A 22,334-nucleotide genomic window follows, 5' to 3' on the forward strand; every position below is an offset into this window, starting at 1 on the left:
CTCCACAAAGCCCTAGTTGAGCAGAGTCAACTGAGGCCACTAAAGTTTCTAGGCCCTGACACATAAAAGGAACTGCAGTCAGAATTCTGTGTTTGGCCCCTTGGGATATCCATCCTCTATCTGTTCTACAACTCTTACCAGATGACTCAATGCTGCTTCTTTCTGTGAGCATGAACATTAATCCGCAGGTTCAGAGAAAGGCCCAGGGCCTTTGACACATGGTCAGATTATGGGATACAGGATGGCAAAAGGTAGACACAACTAGTCACGCAGCTCACATTTTAACTTACTGCTTCCTAGGAGTCAATGAAAAAAAGAAGAGCTATCCTGACTGGGTCTTCTTGTGTACTCACCCTGTTCTAGGTAGTGCTTAATACACGTAACATCCCCAAACAGCCCTGTGACGTATGATCACCCAGATCATACAGAGAAAAGTGAGACACAGAGAGGTTACATCACTTGAACAAGGCCACACAGTGCCGAGACAATCTGAGGCAAGACAAGAGTCCACACACAGGTACTCACTTTCAACTGTTTGGTTCCTTTGGCTGTTTTAAGTCCTATGATCACATGGCTAATGGTTTTGCCGTACCCTCCCATGGGGTTCTCTGTCTCACATGGAGTCAGCTCTGTGACTTCGCCTTCATAAACCTCCTTGGTCTCCTTTATCCGCAGCCCTGGAAGAGATGGCAGGTGAGCCCTGGTGAAGCACAATTCTCTCTCACATATTCACATTCTCTCTCCTTACTCAATAGCCTTTTTAGCCACAAAACTTCCATGTTACCAAGACCAACAACTCAGCCTTACTAATGCCCACTCAAGGGTATCACTCTGGGTAGAAAAACACTGCAGACATAAACGTAACCTGGAGGAGCTCTTCAGAACGTGGAAAAATTGTATTTCAACTTTCCAAAAGGACTTTCTAGGTTCAAATCTAGAACTACAGAGACAAGCTAGCATTCTCAAAATTGTTTCTGACATTGGCTACACCTCCACGGGGATGAAATTCAGCTTTAGTCTGACCTAACCCAGTGTCTGAACCCAAACCCTCCTACTCCACTAGAGCAGCAGCCCTCATTTCCTGCCAATTTTGACTCTCGAAAAAAATTTAAAACCAATGGAATAACTACCCACATCCTTGTGACACAATCAGGTCTAAGCTAGGTATAATTAGAGGTCCGTGCCAACAGCGAGTGATACGTGCGTGACCTGCCCGGTGCCCCAGGCCTTTGGCTGACCCTCAGGGCACACCCAAAGAAAGACCCAGTTTGTCATTCCATATTTGCAATGGGTTGGTTGTTTTACAAGTTTTCCAAGGCCACAATTTCCAAAGCAACCCCTCAATAATAAAGCACAATTTTCAGATTAGAATATTAACAGCGAAGGCAAATGTCTCTCCTTGTTCTAAACAACAACCACATTAGCTGTTCAATAAATGTTTATTGTCAGACAAACTAAGAACTATTAGCAAATTGATTTTTTTTTTAATTTATTTGTCGGTGCGGGGGAGAGAGAGAGAGAGCGAGCATGCATAAGCAGGCAGAGAGGCAGGCAGAGGCGGAGAGAGAAGCAGCCTCCCTCCTGAGCAAGAAGCCCCATGCAGGACTCGATCCCAGGACCCTGGGATCATGACCTAAGCCAAAGGCAGTGGCTTAACTAACTAAGCCACCCAGGTGTCCCAGCAAATTAATTTTTAGAACAAGATCTCAGTGCCTTTTTATGAAATGTTTTCACTGCCTGAAGTACTTCCCTCCTTTTTGGCTTTGCCAACTCCCTAGTTCAAATACCTACTCCTTTTTTTTTTTTTTTTGACAGACAGAGAGAGAAAGCACAAGCAGGGGGAGCAGCAGGCAAAGGGAGAGGGAGAAGCAGTGGGGCTTGATCCCATGACCCCAGGATCATGACCTGAGCTGAAGGCAGATACTTAAAAGACTGTGCCACCCAGGCACCCCCAAATACTACTCCTTCTAGAAAGCCTGCCTGACACACCTTCTTCCTTACCCTCCAGATGACTCCCATGGCAACCTGTGCCTCCTACCCAGCACTCATACATGGGACTGCTGGCACTCAGGAAACCCGACTCTCTCTCTGCTAGACTGTCAACAACAGCCACACACATAAGTGAATGAATGGAGGAAGTTACTTGAGGGGGTGGGAGGTGTCATCAGGCAGAACATCTAGTACCCAAGAAATATGTCTACAGATACTTCCACACATTCTCTGTAATGAGCTCTCTAAGGAGGTTGCCAGGTGATGTAATAGCCCGGGTCCACCATAACACCCCCAACCCTAAAACTGAGATCTAGTCTGGATCAAACCTTTCTGACTCCTCCAAAGTAAACACAGGCATGTCCCTGCTCACTGGTGGAGGGGGACAGGGAGGAGTGACTAGAGGGGGCACAAGAAGCTTCTGAAATGCTTTTTTTTAGGAGCTTCTCAAGTTCTAATGTGTCTCTTGATCTCAGTGCTGTTTACATGAGTGTGTTGACTTTATGAAAACTCATTGAGCTAAACATCCATGATTGTGGTTTTGTGTGTGTGTGTGTGTGTGTGTGTGTGTGTACCCTTACGTATATATTACGCTTTAATAATATGCTAAAATAACAAAAAGAAGATTGGGTTTGTTTAACAAGCAATGATAATTAACAGTAAGTAAAGGTTTCCTTACAACAAGTAAACAAACGCATACCACTGAACACCGCTTCTCTAAAAACACATGTGCACACACAAGCTCTCCCAAATTCCCAAAGTCTCGGTGTCAAGAGACACAAAATGCTTTTCTCCAAAACCACAGAAGTATTACAGGTGAGTTAGTCAATAAATCTGTTTCCTAAGGATTCTACATCAAAAGAAAATAATTTTCTTTTTTTAAAAATATTTTTATTTATTTGACAGCGAGAGAGAGCAGAAGCAGGCAGAGCAGCAGGCAGAAGGAGAGGGAGAAGCAGGCTTCCCGCTGAGCAGGGAGCCCGACTCGGGGCTCAATCCCAGGACCCTGGGATCATGACCTGAGCCGAAGGCAAAGGCTTAACCCACTGAGCCACCCAGGCACCCCAAGAAAATCATTTTCAATCATTGTACTTGCCACCAATCCAGAGGCAAGGAGGGAAACATCCTTGAGTCAAACTAGTTGAAGATGCATCCAGAAGGAGTCCCTACATTTAGGGAAAGCTACAGGCCACACCAGGAGGAGCACACTATAAACCTCTAACTGTGGTGGGCTGCATAAGCAGCCTTCCCACCCAGTCTACAGAGGGCACATGTGTCACTGCCTCATTTTATCCTACACTGGAATTGTGAGGATGAGAGGAGGGGCCAGCACATCCCAACCCGGCCCTGTGAAACAACCAGAGTCAGCACTCCTATGTCATTTTACAGATTTGACAGAGGGAGGTCAGCTCTAAGAGATGGAGTCAAGGGTCCTTTCCTCCCTCATGGCAGACCCCAGACTAGAGTCCAAGTCTTTGGCTCTGACACCAGCTTCTTCCCACCACGCCACACCACACCACACCACACCACAGGGCCCCAGTGGCTGAGAACCTTCCCCACAACACTTGGCTCCGTCCTTTCCCCTTCAGGTAACATGTGCCCACTGACCTCAGGAGTCCCTTTCTGCTAGCCCCTGGATGTGAGCCTAGTCTCCATCTAATTTATGCTTTGCCCAAAGGAAAAAAAGAGAAATGTAAGGGAAACCCATAGTTTAAAAGATATAAAGACACATATCAACCAAGCTATCATATAGACCCTTATTTGTATCCTGATTCAAATAATAATTCAAAAAATTTTTGAAAAAGAAAAAAACACACTAACACGGGACAACTGGAAATCTGAACACTCAGTAGATATTTGATGACATCAAGGAATATATTGTTCATTTTTTCTAGGCATGACAGTGGTACAGTGGGGTTTTCTTTAAGTCCTCATTTTGTAGAGATACATGTGGAAATATTTATGGATGAAAAAATAGGTCTGCAATTAACTGGATCAAAGGATCTGGGAGGGGAATGATGGGGGCTATAGATCAATCAAGATTAAGTATGAGCTGAAGCCTGGTGATGGGACCAGGAGGGAAGGTCATCACTTGACTCCTTTTTGTATATTTGAAACTTGCCAAACTAAAAGAAAAAAGCAATGAAATACTGTTCTACAAACCTACAGTTAAAAGCTAACCATGTGAGCTTGTGAGGATACAGAAGAGCAGGAAGGTTTCCACTGCAAATAGAGGTGTAAACTGGTACAAATACTTTAGACACAACATGGTATCATCTCCTAAAGTTGAAAACATGGATACCTTATATTCCTGGAACTCCGCCCCTTAAGGTATATACGCACCAGGTATGGGCATGCTACGTGCAACAATCCTGATTAATCTCACACACCATCCCACAGACCACCTAGTACCCAAGTATTTTGGAAAAGTTATTTTATGGAAAAGAAGCCAAGCACAGAATATATACTTCTATACCTCCTGATTACATATATGAGGTTCAGAAACAGGCATGACTACTATAATGTTAGGAGCAAGACAGTCATTAATTTGGCAAAGGAAGGACAGAGATTGGGGGCGGACACAAAGGGTACTTGGGGTATTCTTGAATGGGTGCTGACTGTAGGGGTTTTCAGTTTATGATAATTCACTGAGCTATACACTTATGATCCACGCACTTTTTTGTTATGTGCACACAAAATGACCAAGTCACTTTAAAAAAGAAAAATTTAAGTAGTACTAGTGAGACCTGGCAAAGGAGGAACACTGATGGCTTGCATTTAGAAAACAGTATTCTAGGGGTGCCTGGGTGGCTCAGTGGGTTAAAGCCTCTGCCTTCGGCTCAGTCATGATCCCAGAGTCCTGGGATAGAGCCCCACATCGGACTCTCTGCTCACCGGGGAGCCTGCTTCCTCCTGCCTGCCTCTCTGCCTGCCAACTTGTGATCTGTTTGTCAAATAAATAAATAAAATCTTAAAAAAAAAAAAAGGAAAGAAAGAAAACAGTATTCTACAGCTCAGCTGGAGTCTACATCATGGTTCTCTCACCCTCCAGCATCACGACAGGCCTCTACAATTCTTCAGGCCCTGGCTGGACTCAGACCATTTGCCTCTGAATCTCAGGGGTTGGGACTGCCATCATCACTCATTTCAAGCTCCCCCAGTGATTCTAATGTCCAGCCACAGCTGCAAATCACTCATTTTAGGAGTAAAGAACTCCATCCCATGCACAATGTAGGGCCGTAAACTGCTTCTGATGACAGGTGGCCCAGATAGGGTTCAGGTGTGCTCACCACCAAGCCACCTCTGTTCTGATATGGAAACAGCCCAATGGCACAAAGAATCACGGCCGACGGTGTCAGACACTCCCGATCACTTCCCACTTTTAAACGTGCTCGTTATCTTATTACTGGGTCAGTTACCTTCTTTCCCCAGAAACCCAAGCAGGACAAAGGCTCTGAGATGTTAAAGTTAAGGAGACATTCTGCTCTACCTTCATTCAATCTGATAGCCTACAAATGGAAGTTTTGGAATGGCCCCAAAAGAGAGGCTGTGTTTCATTCCTGCCTTTCCAAATTCTTAGTTCCTAAACATCAAGACAAAAATTTTCGAAACCTACATGAATGTATCAGAAGACTGTGACATACTTGGAAAATTCTATACTTTTAAAATGAACTTTGATTTTTTTTAAAATCAAAACTTTTATATCCCACAGAGATAAATGCCTTCCAATGGAATGCTCCCTCTATTTCCTGTTAATGACCATGACATGAAATTCCTTGAGTGGGGAAGAAAGGCATTCCCGTCTCTCACTAGTCCCCGTATTTGTTTAGAAGTCGCTGTGTGCTGACAAGCAGGCAGGGGATGTGGTTGACGGACAATGAAAGCGGCTGTTAGCCAGGGCAGGGGCCGAGCTGGCGCTATCTCTGGCAACGGCAACACAAATGACACAGGTTTCATCTGCTGGCTCAGGTTTCTAAATCCCTGACAGGGACCTTCATCACGTCAAGGAAATAGCACAGACTCCTTGCTTTTTATTTCTGGTCAGCTTACCGCTTCCTCCCCACCCCTCTGCCAACTTCACAGGAATTCAAAGGCAGAGGAAGATGGGCAGGGTTCCTTTTTGAAGGTAGTCAATGGCCTGCCTTTTTATTCTGTGGCAGGATCAAGAAATTCCCTTTATCTCACTGCCATCAAAAGAACTGCACTGCCCCCTCCCCTCAAAAATGGTGGATCACAAAGCAGATGCCCAGGAAATGTACCTCTATTTTTTCCAATTTAAAAGCATTAAAGTTACTTTTAAGCGACCTAAACACATGCACTTATGTAAAAGTCAGTTTTGTCAGATTTTGTTGATGTCAGAAAAACACTTTTCAGTAAATAAAAATGCATTTCAGATGTACTCAGATATTTGAGTCAGTTATAGTATCTTACAGTTTATCTCATTAACTAGTAGTGGAACAAAATCTTTGGCACATGTTCACTGAGTTTTTTTTGTTTTTTAAGATTTTATTTATTTGTTTGACAGAGAGATACACAGCGAGAGAGGGAACACAAGCAGCGGGAGCAGGAGAGGGAGAAGCAGGCTTCCCACTGAGCAGGGAGCCCAATGTGGGGCTCGATCCCACCCTAGGATCATGACCTGAGCCGAAGGCAGACGCTTAACCACTGAACCACCCAGGCGCCCTGTTCACTGAGTTTTTAAAAAGGAATCAGAAAGATTTTAAATCCTGGGGGCGCCTGGGTGGCTCAATGGGTTAAGCCTCTGCCTTCGGCTCAGGTCATGGTCTCAGGGTCCTGGGATCGAGCCCCGCATCGGGCTCTCTGCTCAGCGGGGAGTCTGCTGCCCCCCACCCCTGCCTGCTTGTGATCTCTCTCTCTGTCAAATAAATAAATAAAATCTTAAAAAAAAAAAAAAAGATTTTAAATCCTGAAAAGGGTCTTGCGAGCCATGTCCACTGTCATTGCAGATATGATACAAAGTTCAAAGACAGCAGGACACGTTAAGAACACCTGCTGAACCTCACAAACATGAACACTGCTCAAAAAGCTACACCTGCAGTAGGTTCCATTTAGATAAAAGGTAAGGGGCAAAATTCAGCCCCACTGCTGTTACCGGCCCTGAAGCACACAGAAGCGCAAACACACAGTTCTGGCACCCTGCGTTTCCGGGTTGGCATGGGAGAGGTGAGGGGCTGTGGTCAGCCAGGGCCTGGCAACAGCTGCATGCTGGCCCTGCTCTGTACTGCGAGCTGACTGGTGACTGTGTTTACCTCATAATTAATTGTTAAAACTACATGTGCCGCTGCACCTACTTTTCTATATGTACATGGTATTTCAGTTTAAAACAGCCACCAAAAAAAATGCAGTGTTTCCAGTAACAAAGATTTCCAGCAAGGAATATTTTGCAGTTTAAAAAACCCCACCATCTACATAACACAAAGCTTAGCCTACAGACACGGCTCACAATCCCTCTGGCTTAGAACAAGAGCCCCACACTGGGGTGCTTGCAGGGACCCAGTGAGTATGTCCAGGAGCAGCGCAGGCCCCCCCAGGGCCAAGACCGCTCTGCCAAGGAGCGCCTCTCAGCCCCAACCTGGCTCAGCCCCAACCTGGCTATCACTGTGTGGGAATGAATGCTTCCCTCCAAAAGCCAGAAAGGAGGATTTTATAGGACATTCCCCAATTTCTAAATACTGGCAACTAACTCCAACTCTGTGGGGCGCCTGGGTGGCTCAGTCGTTAGGTGTCTGCCTTCAGCTAAGGTCATGATCCCAGGGTCCTGGGTTCGAGCCCCACATTGGGTTCCCTGCTCAGCGGGGGGCCTCCTTCTCCCTCTCCCACTCCCCCTGCTTGTGTTCCCTCTCTGTCTCTTCCTCTCTCTGTCAAATAAATAAAATCTCCAAAAAAAAATTTTTTTTTAAATAAAAGCCCTGTGTAAACCAAACAAAGTATATCTATTACCAGACACAGACTGAGGGCTATCTTTAGCTAAAGGCTTCTGTTTTCTACCAGCTTTACAGTTCATCCCCTTTTCTCATTCGGAAAAAACTTTACTAAGCATCCACTCTGTGCCAGGAACTGGGGCTGCAGTGGATATTCTATCCACAGCAGACATTTAATACATACCCAATCTGCTCCTCTCCATTCTTTCCCACCCCCCAACATGGCCACCTCTCTTTCTTACACCCCATCTAGTCCTTCAGGGAATTCTGTCAGCTCTATATCCCACTACATCCAGAATCTGACCACTTCTTATCACCTCTGCCATCACCACCCTGACCCAAGCCCCCACCATCTGCTCAGACTCCTCAGTCTCCCTGCTGCCCCCCTCACTCTCCTCACTGTCCACTTTTCCATCCCCCAGCCAGAGGGATTCTTGGACAACCAAAACTACTCTCCAACTGCTTCTCCTTTCACTCAGCAAAAAATGCAAAGCCCTAATCATGGCCTCAGGCCCTACATGATCGTACCCCTGACCTAGACTTTAGCGGTCTCAAGGCAAGGATTGTGGGCTAGACAAATCTATTCTTTCTTACTTTCCTCATTTCCTCGAAGTTTTCTAGCAATTTTCCTTCTTAAGAATGTTTACCTTGGGGGCACTTGGCTGGCTCGGTTGGTGAAGTGTTTGCCTTCAGCTCAGGTCATGACTAGGGTCCTGGGATTGAGCCCTGAGTCAGGCTCCCTGCTCAGCAGGAAGTCTGCTGCTCCCCCTACCCACCTCTCAACTTGTGTTCTCTCTCTCATGCTTTCTCTCAAATAACCAAATAAAATCTTAAAAAAAAAAAAAAAAAGACTATTTACCTTGTTTTGACAATCAAAGGGCCTGGAAAACTGTATAGGCACTCTGACAAGTGTTCATAACCCATGACTCAGCAACTGTATCCTAAAGACAGACGCCCACATATGCAGACAAACATCAAGTAGTTTCTGATATCTTAAAAGGAATAAGCTATTTCTACAGATATGAGGGAAGCTGGGATTTTCCCAAAGCTGGTGCAACAAAAATGGGGCAAGGAGACTGACCCAGACATCCTGGCTGACAAGAAGTAAATATTTGGGAATGGCCATTTTCTTTTCACAGCAGATTTTCATAGCATGGGCTCTAGAATCAGATACAGGTTCAGACTGTAGTCCTGCTACTTACTAGCTGGGTGACTGTAGACAAGTCATTTAACTTCTTGAAACTCTGTTTCATCAGATGAGTCAGAGAACTTTTTCTTAGGGAACAAAAGTCTATAATCAATGTTGGAGGGGCCTGGCATATAACAAGCACATGACATGGTCGCTCCCAGCCCCACGAGGGTGGCACCATAAGCCTGAAATCTCTACCTGTCCCCACATGGTTTCTGCACTCTCTGACAGGCCACAATTCTGGCTCGATATCCAGGATCAGGGGCATTCCAGCATCACGACCCACAAAGCTTTTGGCTTAAGTCCAAGCCTTTTCAGTGGACAGTCATCTCTAAAAGCATAAGGCTGCCAGGAAAATCTGACTTGTTTTCTAAAAAATCACTTCACAGCCACATGTATTTTGTCAGGTGAGAAACCCCAGTCCCAAGCCAGGGCCCACATTTGCCAATTGCTAAAGTGCTTCAGTTAGAAAAGTTAGGTTCTTGTTTGGCTTGCAAAGATAACACTAATGGTGCCAAAAGAAAAATGGTAGTAACAACAAATAAAAGTCATAAAGGCATTCACACAACAAAGCAGCTTCAGAGCACTGGGCAAGTGAGAACTCTTGCCACAGACGCGATACTCACCAATGGCTCTGCGGAAGTTCTCCATCAGCACCTCCGTCTTCTTGATCTCTGTAGAGTAAACTTCACTTCCCACCATCGGGCAGAAAGGGACCTTACTACCCAGCTCCTGAGCAATAGCCAGAGCTAGAGCTGTCTACAGAAAAAGTGGAAATGCACTTGTTTTACATTCTTGAAAATACAATAATTCAGAAACACACGCTATTAAAAAAATATGAACCAAGAATAACTGAAAATCTAGTCCTAGCTGTAACATCATTTGACGTGTTTCACACAATAAATGCTGAAAGACTTCTGTGGACAGGCAATTTATAACCCAAATGGCATCTTTAATCATCCCTGTAATTACAACAGTTAATGCTCACTGACACTTAGAGCATGGCCCCAACTCTAAATGCCTCACATGACCCTCTCTCTACTCAGCCTACAAAGCAGACACTAAACTCTCCCCACTTTACAAATGAGGAAACGGAGGCATGGGAAAGATTAAATAACACATCCTGGGAATCATAATCTAGAAAATGGCAGAGTGGGAACTTGAAGTCTGGCAGTAGGTTCCAGAGATTGTGTTCCCGTTGTAATCAGTAGTCTTCCAAAACACTTTCCTCAGTATCAAAAGAGGGCCCTGTCCTAATTGCTCTGAATACTACTCCAGGGTGGTTTTTATAGGCACAGGAGGACACCAACCTCCAGCCCATCAGAAAACCACTAATTGAAGAATGAATCACATGGCGTTCGCTTTGTATTAAGTGGCCCGCACACGGTGAAGAATGACATGGGAGCTAAGTTCTGAAATTATGAGCTGGTCCTTGGTTACACTTGAACATGCCCTTGTAAACTATAAACTGATTTTTAGTCAGAGAGCTACAGTTGGCAGATGCTAAACACAAGCAGACTTAACAGCTGCATGGTCATGTATCGAGTATGAAAATCCAAATTGTTAGAGCTGGTACAGGACAGGGAAATGCCATGGTGTCTGAATGCCTGTTTTCATCTTTGCTCAACTTTGAAACAAGAGCCTGAGGAAGGTCAGTTTCCAAGGTGTACAGACTAAGCAAGAAAGCAAGCCTGCACTGAATAACAAAGTAAATCTCTGAAATTGTATTTTAAAACTGGCCCGGTAAAGGTTCCTCTTAAAAGGAACCTTTTCAACGCCATTTCAGTGGTAGTTTTAAGACGGTAGAATATGTTAGAGGATCAGCATGTAGTGTAGCACAAAAAGCATTGGCGGGGGTCACCTGGGTGGCTTAGTCAGTTGAGTGGCTGCCTTCGGCTCAGGTCCTTCAGCTCAGGTCGTTGTCCCAGGGGCCTGGGATCAAGCCCCGACGGGCTCCCGACTCAGCAGGGAGCCTGCTTCACTCTTCCTCTGCCCCTCCCCGTCGCGCTCGCGCGCGCGTGTGTGTGTGTGTGTGTTCTCGCTTGCTCTAAAATAAATTTTTAAAAAAATGTTTAAAAAAGGACTAGCAGGGGCGCCTGGGTGGCTCAGTCGCTGGGCAGCTGCCTTGGGCTCAGGTCATGATCCCAGGGTCATGGGATTGAGGCCCACATCAGGCTCCCCGCTCAGCAGGAAGCCTGTTTCTCCCTCTCCCGCTCCCCCTGCTTGTGTTCTGTGTCTCTCTCTGCCAAATAAATAGGTTAATAAATCTTTAAAAAAAAAAAAAAAAAGAAAGAAAAGAAAAAAAAAGCATTAGCAGGCAGGGCAAAAACTGGGTTGCAGTCCTCATTCTGCAACTAATTTTCATGATGACCCTGGGTACATGGCAAATCTCTGGTGCTCGATTTCCCCACCTGCCAAATCAAAGTCCTAGCTTAAATCGTAAGACACCAATCAGTTGCCCACAGTCTGGTTCTGTTTCACCCTGCTGAGTCTCATACGTGTTTTTAAACTCAATTGTTGCCTGGTTTTTAATGTTGGGAAATTCTACATAAAAATCCAGGTATTTAGCTTCTTTTGAAGAATGAGGTCTGGCCACAGTGAACTCTCATTACCATGTCGTGGCGCCTGGTGTGGACCTCTGGAACAGCTGCCACCTTGGGTGAGGGCAGGTGACTCTGGCCTCTCTCGTGCTTGTACTCAGGCACTTCCCTCACCCCCATGGCCTGAGGGGGCATCTGAGTTTGTGCCCTCGGGGCCGACACCTCCAAAACTCTTATTCTCTGGGACTCGAAAAGCAAAGGGAAAGTCTCTGGAGCATGACAGGGTACAGTGTGAGAAGCAGACTCTAGTACCACATCTACCTTCTATCCAAACCCACCACCTTCTCGGCCACTCCTCTCTCACCCAGGTTATCTCCACAGGCCCTGCCTCCACACCTTCACCTGTGAACTTCAAAGACAGAGACTGTATCTAGTTCAATGGCATCCCCCCCATCCTCTACCTAATACAGAAGAGATGATCAGTATCCTCCCACTAAAGTAAGACAACTACTTGGTTAAGAAGTGCTTCAGGTGTGTCTAGTTTCTTCCATTTAATGATTCCCAGAAGGTAGGTATACAATATAGCTACTACACCCACATCTGTGCTAGATGGTGCTCGATCACTTGCATGAGGTCTCACTGAATCCTCCCAACTAGCCTATGAACTTGATGATCTAGTATTTAATATTGTATTTGATATCTGATACTGTCTTTGTTAGATTTAGAAACTGAAACACACAAACAACTCACCGAAGGTCAGTTACCAAGCAGCAAAGCCAAGATGCAAACCCCACGCCCCAAGACATGATTTCTTTGTGAGCATCCCTAGGTAAGTGGCAAGTGGCACACAAAAAAGAGGCTGTTGCCAAAAGAAGTCTGAAGAAACCAATTTTCAATCTGATCTGAACATCTCCTTTCTCCAGAGCCTAAATATAAAGCCCCATTATTAATAACGTGAGGTCCTCAAGAGTGGATTTTCCATACGAACCACGTATTTGCCACTCTAGAACAAGTACATTTCTGCCTGCCACTTAGTTAAGCTTCCTAAACCATGGCTCCCATAGTGCACTGTAAAGCACCCTCATACACATGGAAAGGGACTGTAGTGCTGAGAACTTCTCCTATTTCCTAGGAGGAAAATGCTACAATATTACAAAAGGAACAAAGGGGGCACCTGGGGACTCAGTTAAGCCACCAGCTCTTGATTTTGGCTCAGGTCATGATCTCAGGGTCACGAGATCAAGCCCAGAATCTGCTGATCCCTTTCCCTCTGCCCCTCCCCAGTGCTTGCACTAGCACATGCACTCTTGCTCTTCCTCTCTCTCAAATAAATAAATAAAAGGAATGAAGAATTTATGCTATCAGGAATATGACACACCAGAAAGAGCCACGGAAAATCCTTCCTGTTACAAAACACCCAGAAATAAAGAAATAATAATAAAAAATCCAGAGTAGTAAACTACCGTCACCTGGAAAGTTCAGAAGGTTTGACAGACAGGAGAAGCTTCAGCAAGATATAGTGGTAAGAGAAACCCCTGAATAAAACCAAGGCCCAAAGGACCATGCATGAGTAGAGAAGTTGAGCCGTAACAAAAAATACCCTGACGTACAAGGTTTAAACTTATCCGTCCTGCATGGCTCTGGGTGAGGAGAAAAGTCTCCACAGCATGCTTTCAAACCACCTTCGGATTAGTCTTTACACTGCTGACCAGAAAACCCACACCACAAAATTCACTGCAAGTGCTGGGTAGGGCAGTCGGGCCCCTCACAAGCACTCTCAGAAGAAGCCTCACAGACTTGATCAGCCAATCACGAGCTCATAAGCAGACAGAGAATACAGAAAAAAATGAAGACACTGAGTCATGAACAAGGAACAAGAGGTTATCAAAAATAACCAGATTTTTTTTTTTTTAAATCCATGTTTTGAAGGAAAAAAAAATTCGAACCTAAGAGAGGGATGTTCCTTCTTTACCAAAAACAAAACCGAAAGCAAGCTAATATATGTGGAATGACAGATTTGGAAAATCACCGTTTAGCAACCTGCCGGGTGGTAACTGATACAGCAATAACCTACACCCGTACAGTGAAAGGATATTCGCAACATCTCAGCGCGTCATTTCCGATTACCAATTAATTACAAAGGGAACCACGACCTTCACAGCAGAACTTGGCCTCTGGCCCACCTGTCCTGTCAGCTCCTGCTGGGATGCAGTGGGATACAACATCACCAGTGCAGGGTTCCATTAAGTGTTTAATGTTTCCTACTGATGAAACAATCAGACAATCACTGTAGGCCAGCTGTAGGACCTTCTCACAAAAGAACTGCCTTGGACTCTAAAACTGCTGATGTCAAAAAAGAAAACAAAACGAAAAAAGGCCAGGGAGGGTAACTGCTTAGGTAAAAAGAGACTAAAGACACAATTATATTCTGAATTTAAAAATATAAAAAATGAAACAACCCCAACCTGGAATGACTTGGAGAAATTTTAATATACACTAGGCATCAGCTAATAATGTTAGCAACATTAAATTTTCTTGGGCGGACACTGGTACTTTGGTGTCACAGGAGAATGTCTTTGCACTGACTTTCACATGGTTCAGAAATAGTGAAAATGCAAATGTTACAAAATATTTACAATTACTTATTTACATGTGGAGTATAAAGGGGATCATCATCCCATTCTTCCAACTCTGTTTAGGTTTCAAATTTTTCAAAATGAAAAAAAGAAGAATATTCAATGGGTTGAATTAAACAGCAGCTTAGTTATAGCCTACAAAACAATTTAGACTGGAACAGAGGTCTAAAGAAATTGCTCAGAATGCAGCAGAGCCAGAAAGAGAGAAAATATGAAAGAGGCTGAAAGACAAAGAAGACAAAATAAGATGCTCTGGCCCAGGGTTTCCCAATGTTGGCACTACTGGAGCTTTGTGCTGGATAATTCCTTCCTGTAAGGTCTGTCCTGCGCACTGCACGGTGTTTGGCAGCACTTGTGGCCTCCACCCATGAGATGCCAACTGCAGTCCCTGACTAACCAGCTTCTGACAACCAAGACTGTCTTTAGACCTGGCCAATGTCCCTTACAGGGGCAAAACTGCCTGGGGCTGAGAACCTCTGCAATCAGACATCATCTGACTGGAGTTCCAGAAGAGCACAAAGAGAAGGAAAGGTAATGTCTAAAGAGGTGAAACTGTAATGGTATTGCACTTCACAGTGAAGAGGCATCAAGAGACACATCTCATAGTGAGATACCAAAACCAAAAATGTCTCAAAAACAGCCAGGAAGACAAAATCCTCAAAACTAGACTTTCAAAAGCAAAAAGAAAAAGCCAACAGGTAGCAAGCATCAAGAGAATACAGAATACAGAATACAAGAGAAAACAGCTCTCCAAAAAATTACATATCCAACATAAAGATCTTTCAAAACAAGGATTGTTTTGAAACAACAAAATGGGGATGCCTGGGTGGTTTAGTCACTGAGCGTCTGCCTTCGGCTCAGGTCATGATCCCGGGATCCTGGGATCAAGCCCCGAATTGGGCTCCCTGCTAGGCAGGAAGCCTGCTTCTCCTTCTCCCACTCCCCCTGCTTGTGTTCCCTCTCTCGCTGTCTCTATCAAATAAATAAATAAAATCTTTAACAACAACAACAACAAAAAAAACCCCAAGGGCAACAAAATACTTAGAAACCTGAGCTGGCCACCAACAAACTTCTAGAAGCAATTTCTAAATGATGTACTTTAAGAAGAAGAAAAACGGAGGGAGAGGGACGGTCTAAAATATAAGAAGGAACAGTAAGCAAATAAATGGTAAATACATTGAACAACCAGATGTTGCCTGCAGCGAGATCATTAAAGCTCACATTTACATGGCACTTTATTTTTTTTTAACATTTTTTTTAAAGATTTTATTTATTTATTTGACAGAGAAAGAGATCACAAGTAGGCAGAGAGGCAGGCAGAGAGAGAGGAAGGGAAGCAGGCTCCCTGTTGATCAGACAGCCCAATGTGGGGCTCGATCCCTGGACCCTGAGATCATGACCTGAGCTGAAGACAGAGGCTTTAACCCACTGAGCAACCCGGGTGCCCCTTACATGGCACTTTAAAGGCTCCTCACGAATACAGCACTTCCTCCTCTGTTGTAAGAAACCAGTATATCATCAATTCAATTACATGATTTCAAAGTGACAATTCAAGTCATTATCTCACAACTGACCGCCGTCTGAAATGAGGCGCATGCTCCTTCAGTAAAGGTAAAGAGACCTCCCTCGGGTCCCCACGGCAAGTCAACACCGGAGCTGGAATTTAAAGCTTATGTCTCTACAAACACAATTCCAAGCTCCTACATTCCCACAAGTGGCCCTATTGAGGAACATGCATGACTCAGACTGGAGGCTCTGGTCCATTTCGTGTACCTGTCCAGTCCTCTCACAGACCCCAACAAGCCTACTGCCTCCTCTGCCTGGAAGCCCCTTCTCTCCCCTGCAAAGCCAAACTCTCTCCCAACCCTGCAGGACAAATGTCAAGTCTCGACCCTTCCTGCTTTACCAGGCCTCAGTACTACCTCCGGCTCACATCCGGCTGCATTTAAGACATTAAATATATAATCGTATATTTATTATGATTTCATATTAAAAAGTATGGTCGATATCTCACAGGTTAGTGGTCAACTGAAGTATTTTGTGCTCTCATGGTTTCCTCTCTCTGCCCTGGACACTGGAAGCCCCTTAAAGATAAAAAGCATCTAATTCCTTTCTTCTTTCTTTTCTCACCATTCCTCACCTTCAGAAAAATGGTCACCGACTGATTTTCTTTCCCCCTCAAGTAAGATGTCATCCCCAAGATTTACTGAAGTCCTAGGCCAACAGAAATGTATTTCCAAGGCAAAGGAGACTGGAGAGAGATAAAGGACAAATTCTAGACACAATGGAGGCCCCTCCAAGGACTTCATCCTCTCTTCTTTGGAGGTCAGCCAGGATAATTTGAATTTTAGGAGCACGGATTTTAGATACCCAATTGTATTACTGCACATTAGTTTTTCAAACATACATATAACCAATTTAGCTAAACAAAGACTAGTTAAGACACGAATTCAATTTGGCTTAAACATTAAGATCATTCTCTTGGGTAGATTTGAAAAATGAAAGAAAATGAGTACCTTGCCAGTTCCAGGAGGTCCTGCCAACAAGACAGCTCTTCCAGCCATTTTCTTGCTTTTGATTAATTCTACTATCACACCACATGCCTAGACACCACAATGGAAAGAAATAATAAATCAGTATTAAAATGTTTCACATGGGGATAAAGTCCAGTTTCTGGTCCAAACAATTCACATATGTTCAGCCAACGCCAAGCGCCACTACACTGCAGGCAATGTTCTAGGTATTGGGAGCAGTGGAGGGTGACAGAAAAGCAAGCCTTGTGGTCTTGGAGCTTGTGGTCTAGTGGAAGGGACACACACAAAAACATGGTAGAAGATCACTACTTTAGGGTGCCTGGGTGGCTGAGTGGGTTAAGCCTCTGCCTTCAGCTCAGGTCATGATCTCAGGGTCCTGGGATGGAGCCCCGCATCAGGCTCTGCTCAGCAGGGCGCCTGCTTCCTCCTCTCTCTCTGCCTACTCATGATCTCTCTGTCAAATAAATAAATAAAATCTTAAAAAAAAAATCACTACTGTAAAAAAAAAAAAAAAGGCAGGGGGGGTGGTAATGATCTGGGAAGGCCTCTCTGAGGACACTGTATTTGATATATGAAGCTCTGGGCAAAGGGGAGGCAGTGTTCCAGACAAAGGAAACAGCAAAATCAAAATGCAGGAATGAGCTTGGCATATCTAAGGGACAGAAAGGCTGCAGTGACCAAAGCATAGATAAAATGAGAATGGGAAGATGAGGTTCAAGAGGCAGGCAGGGGCCAGGACTCACAACAGGATTTTAGTCCATAACAAAGTTTGGATTTTAATCTACATGTAATGGGAAGTCCCTGAAATGGTCTTAGGCTCTGCATCCCATGATGATTTCTTTTTAAAAGACCTTGATGGTGCTATGTAGAGAATGGTTGGTAGGGGTATTAGAGGGAGCAGTGATTTCTAGCCTGGGGGCCAAGGATAGACTCCAGGGGCCCACACACATCCTGAGATTGGGAATAAAACCAAAAACAAAACTGTGTATATACATTTCAGAGAGGAGAGTCACAGCTTTCACCAGAGTCCCAAATTAACCCATTAAGGGTTAAGAATCAAAGCATACAGTACTAGTTGGCCATCAGTTAACTCCCAGAATGTTGCAAAGCAAATGCTGCACTGAGGTTAAACCGAGAGCACCCTAAGATTAATTGAATGTCTTTCAAATCCTCAAGAGTAAATTACTTGGGGCACCTGGGTGGCTCAGTCATTAAGTGTCTGCCTTCAGCTCAGGTCATATCCCTGGGTCCTGGGATGGAGCTCAGCATTGGGTTCCCTGCTCAGCAGGAAGCCTGCTTCTCCCTCTCCCACTACCCCACTTGTGTTCTCTCTCTCTCGCTTTCTGTCAAATAAATAAAATCTTTAAAAAAAATTTTTTTAAGTAAATTACTTGATGATTTGTTATTAAACCTTAAGTTCATACTAACTCTGAATACCATTAAGCCATTTACAGCACATACATACACATAGATATATAAATATGTGTGTGTATATGTGCAAATTCCACAAATGGGTTACTGATTTTTATATATTTTAGAATATTTAACTTTATACAAAGAAGGCTGAGAGTCACACTTACTGAACACTTATCTCAGGACTACAAGGTTTCTTACATTGACTTAATAACCTAATATATGACTTAGGGCAGGCCAGAGCTCTTCTCTCTGGGTGGTGACAGGGTCTTGTGAACACATCTTATCTCCTCTACCACTGCTTCCCACGGGGACTATGGAGAAGTACCTTGGTCCCACACTTCCACAACCACTCCAAAAATGTGGGTTTAAAGAATACGTGTGGACGGGCTGTATTCCACGTTGGGCCCAGTTGGAAAAGCACAGTGCCCTGAAGAAAGTCCACAAGCTATTTTTCAGCTGCTGCATTTCTAAGAAGAAAGTAGGCTACCCACTATGGTCTTTCCCTAGAGCCCTGTGATATTATAATCCTCAGCATTCTTGGGGAATCCAAAGCGTGGATGTGTACTCTTACTGAAACACTAGGATCTCTTCCATTTACTCTCTCTCAGTTTAAGCTCCAAATTCTTACCAGTGAGATATGTTCAGTGAATTCTAAAATTTAGAAAGAACTGGAAAGGCCTTTAAAAGATCACCTAGTCTAACTCTTCATTTTTCAGATGGGAAGATATTAAAAACCAGGGAGACCTGCTGATATGACAAGAGTCATGCCAGGACCCGGAAGCTGCAGCGGGATGCCTATTAATTCAATAAATAAATAAATACTTAGCACTGATAATGGGAAGATTTGGTGTATATAATAATATTTAATCAATTCTCTTGTCAGGAAGCTCATATTCATCATCTCAGACGTTAAGAGCACGGATACTAGAGGGCACCTGGGTGGCTCAGTCAGTTAAGCATCTGCCCTCTGCTCGGGTCATGATCCTGGGGTCCTGGGATGGAGTCCTGCATCAGGCTCCCTGCTTAGCAGGGTGTCTGCTTCTCCCTCGCCCTCTGCTCCTCTCCTCTACTCATGATTTCGCTAATAAATAAGTAAAATCTTAAAAAAAAAAAAAAAAAGAGAGAGAGAGAGAGAAGGAAAGAAAAAGAGCATGGGTTTTGGAATCAGACGGGCTTAGGTTTAAATCCTACCTCTACCACTACCCTCTGAATGACCTGAATGACCTCCCTAACTAACCCGTGTGAATCAAATCTCCTCTGAGAACAGTTCGTAATAGTGGCACACACTAAGGGCTTAAGGGTAAAGTGTACCACTGTCTGCAACTTACTTCAAAATCCAAAAGTGGATGAAAAGAGGCAGAGTAAAGTAGGCCACAATTATCAGGGTGGAGGTGAAAACTGGACAACGGAAATAAAGTTGCCTGGTACATAGCAAACATTCAGCCAGTGTTAGCTATTTTCAGTAACAGGTCCTCAGTAAGCAGAAGCTGGTAAAGAGAAGTTTCAAAGTCCCCCTGACCCAGTCAATATTTCCATTTTTCTAAAGATGATGCTCAAAATAGAAACCAGAGGCTTTTCTTTGGCCCTTTCTTCTAGCCCAAACAGGCTAGGAGGCAACAATCTTAACCTGGTATTAAGTACAGATGTCTGTAGCTACTAAACCATGGCAAGGCCAAGGGGCATGGATCTCAGCTTAGAACACAGAAGGCTAAAATGTGGCTGTAATATCATAGGGAGAGCACTGATTTGAGAGCCAGCAATACCCGTGGGTACAAATCCTAGTGCCACCATTACTAAACTGAGTGGCAAATGGGTAGGTGCAGTGACCTCAAGTGGGAACCCTCAATTTTTTCATCTGCAATAAAATAATACAAAGAGCTTGAATGGCTTCACGGTTATAATGTAGGTGAAATGACTTGGCAGCATTGCCACTTAGGAAAAGTGGATTTAACTGGAATGGTCAAAAGGACGCTGCGGCGTGGATGAAGCAGACCGCTCCTCTCCCCAATTCTCATTTCCCTCCTTCAGCCCCCAAGCCCTGGGAACCAAGGTGAGTTTTCTAAAGTCCGTCACTTCCCTACTTTAAAATCCCCATGGCTTCCCACTGCGTTCACAGAAATCCAAACTCCTTACCATGTCCGACAAGGCCCTGCAGGAACTGACCTCCACCAAAATGTACTAATTATTTTATTTGCCGGTTAAACGTTTATCGTCTCAAACCACACTAAAATGTAAGCGCCATGAGAGCAGGGACCTTAACGAACTTCTTCGCAGCTTATCCCTGCGTCACGAGGAGAGCAAGGCACAGAGGAGGGGTCTCCACAGTGATGTTGTCAATAAGGTGAGCCGCCCGCCCGGGGTCATCGCCGGTTCTCCTGGGACTGCCCCTCTCCCAATCCCAGCGCGGACCTCCCTCGCCGTCCCCCGCCCCATAACCCATTCTCACCGCCCTAAGGAAAGGTCGGCGGAACATCCAAGCGCGCGCCCCGCCCTGAGCCCCCCACTTTAGCGGCTTTCAACTCCCGGGCCCGCCCGCCACACCTCTCGCGCGTTCTCCTGGCCCACGAGCCCCGAGGCCGCTTGCTTGGCCAGGCCGCTCTCGTCCAGCCCTAGCCCCTTTACGTGGCTGTGGGAGGCGATGCGCTGCGTCTTCGTGGTGCTCTTCACCTCCTCAATCTTCATCTTGCAGACGCCGGGAGCCAAAACCAGCGTGGAAAACGGAGAGCGAGCACCACACGCCCAGCACCTGGGTTACCATGCGGCTGTTACTAGGGCGGTTTGTCAAGGCCCGCCTTACTCGGCGACCCATTGGCGAGGGCGGGAACGCCTCCGCTCTCCATTGGCTCTTGGCTATGCCCATCGAGGCCGCCGGTAGGGCTCCGCCCACCCACTTCCGGCTGTGTCTCGGGGTTGGCTTCCCCCGCAGCGGGCACTTCCTGCTCTGGTCCTAAGGTGAGAAGGGAAGGGATCTTATCCGGGGTTTGATGATGGGCAGTGAAGTGGGGTCCTGGAGGCGGGTTCCTAATCCTGCCATCCTGTCATCGGATTTGAACGTCATACCCTTCAGCTCAAGTTATTACCTCCGATTTGGAGATGAAGAAAACAAGTTTAGAGCTCAAGTTCTGACTTTTGCTTCCTTAACAGTTTTCTGACTCCCAAGCCTTTGCTTTGCCTCCGGCGGGAGGCCCAGCTCAACCGACCCCTCCCACCCTGGCTCTGCTCAGGATCCTCCCTGGAACTGTCTTCCTCAGCTTCTCCTGGCTTCCCTCCTCTCCCTTTATTTAAATAATGTTGACAGTGAATATCATGTTTCCAAAACTCTACCTCCTTGTACGGAGGGTAGTCCAACTCCTAATACAGACGGAGATGCAGGCTGAAGCACAGTAACTCGCCCTCACGCAGTCACATCACTGCACAGCGAATAATCAGAACTGGAGAGCTTGACTGTGCACTTGAGGTTCCACAGCCTGTATAATCCTCATCCCATCCAACAACCTCAGATGATACAGTCGGCAATTGTCAGATTTGACACTCCCGAATGATATTCGCACTCCCTACAATGTACTCTCCCCATTCATCCATCCAACAGACATTTGTTAGTACTGCTATGAGCCAGACGCTGCAATGCACTAGGGATGACAATCTCCAGCATTGACAAGCAAGGTTCTTAGGAAACTTGCAACGTGAGATGTGCAGGGACAGGTATATGCACCTGGTGTGCAGCCCCAGAGCAGGGCCACCAAGAACATCCTGGAGAGCCAGGGAAGGCATCACCAGGAGAGAAGGCCTGTGCCAGATCCTGACCAATGGGAAGATGTCCTCAGGAGTAGTTGGTATGTTACTATTTTACAGATTAGTAAACTCAGGTCCAGAGAAAAGGAGGGACTTGCCTAGAGCTTAAGAGAGCTTGAATTAGGTTTGAAACAGACCTGAAGTCAAATCCTACTGTAGTAGTTTCTGACTCTCACATCTTGTATCTATCCATTATTTTTGAATGTAGGTTTCTATTTGCAAGATTATTGGGTCAATGTTTGTCTCTCCCACTAAACTGGAGGCATTGTGAGAGTGTAGACCACATTCGTATTCAC

At 45.1% G+C, this 22,334-nt stretch overlaps 1 protein-coding gene across 1 annotated transcript in view; it reads right to left on the reverse strand.

Moving 5' to 3' along the window:
- RUVBL1 (RuvB like AAA ATPase 1) overlaps positions 1–21,029 on the reverse strand; it is a 44,537-nt gene extending 23,508 nt beyond the window's left edge. The window contains exons 1-4 of the mRNA XM_080826591.1: positions 20,788–21,029; positions 16,813–16,899; positions 9,747–9,879; positions 526–677 (exon numbers count right to left, since the gene is read on the reverse strand). Coding sequence (XP_080682717.1) covers positions 526–677; positions 9,747–9,879; positions 16,813–16,899; positions 20,788–20,928 — 513 coding nt within the window. The 5' untranslated portion in view covers positions 20,929–21,029. The remainder of the gene's footprint in view (positions 1–525; positions 678–9,746; positions 9,880–16,812; positions 16,900–20,787) is intronic.
- Positions 21,030–22,334: the final 1,305 nt, after the last annotated feature.

Source organism: Martes martes, assembly GCF_963455335.1.
Source record: "Martes martes genome assembly, chromosome: 1".
Lineage (NCBI taxonomy): Eukaryota > Metazoa > Chordata > Mammalia > Carnivora > Mustelidae > Martes > Martes martes.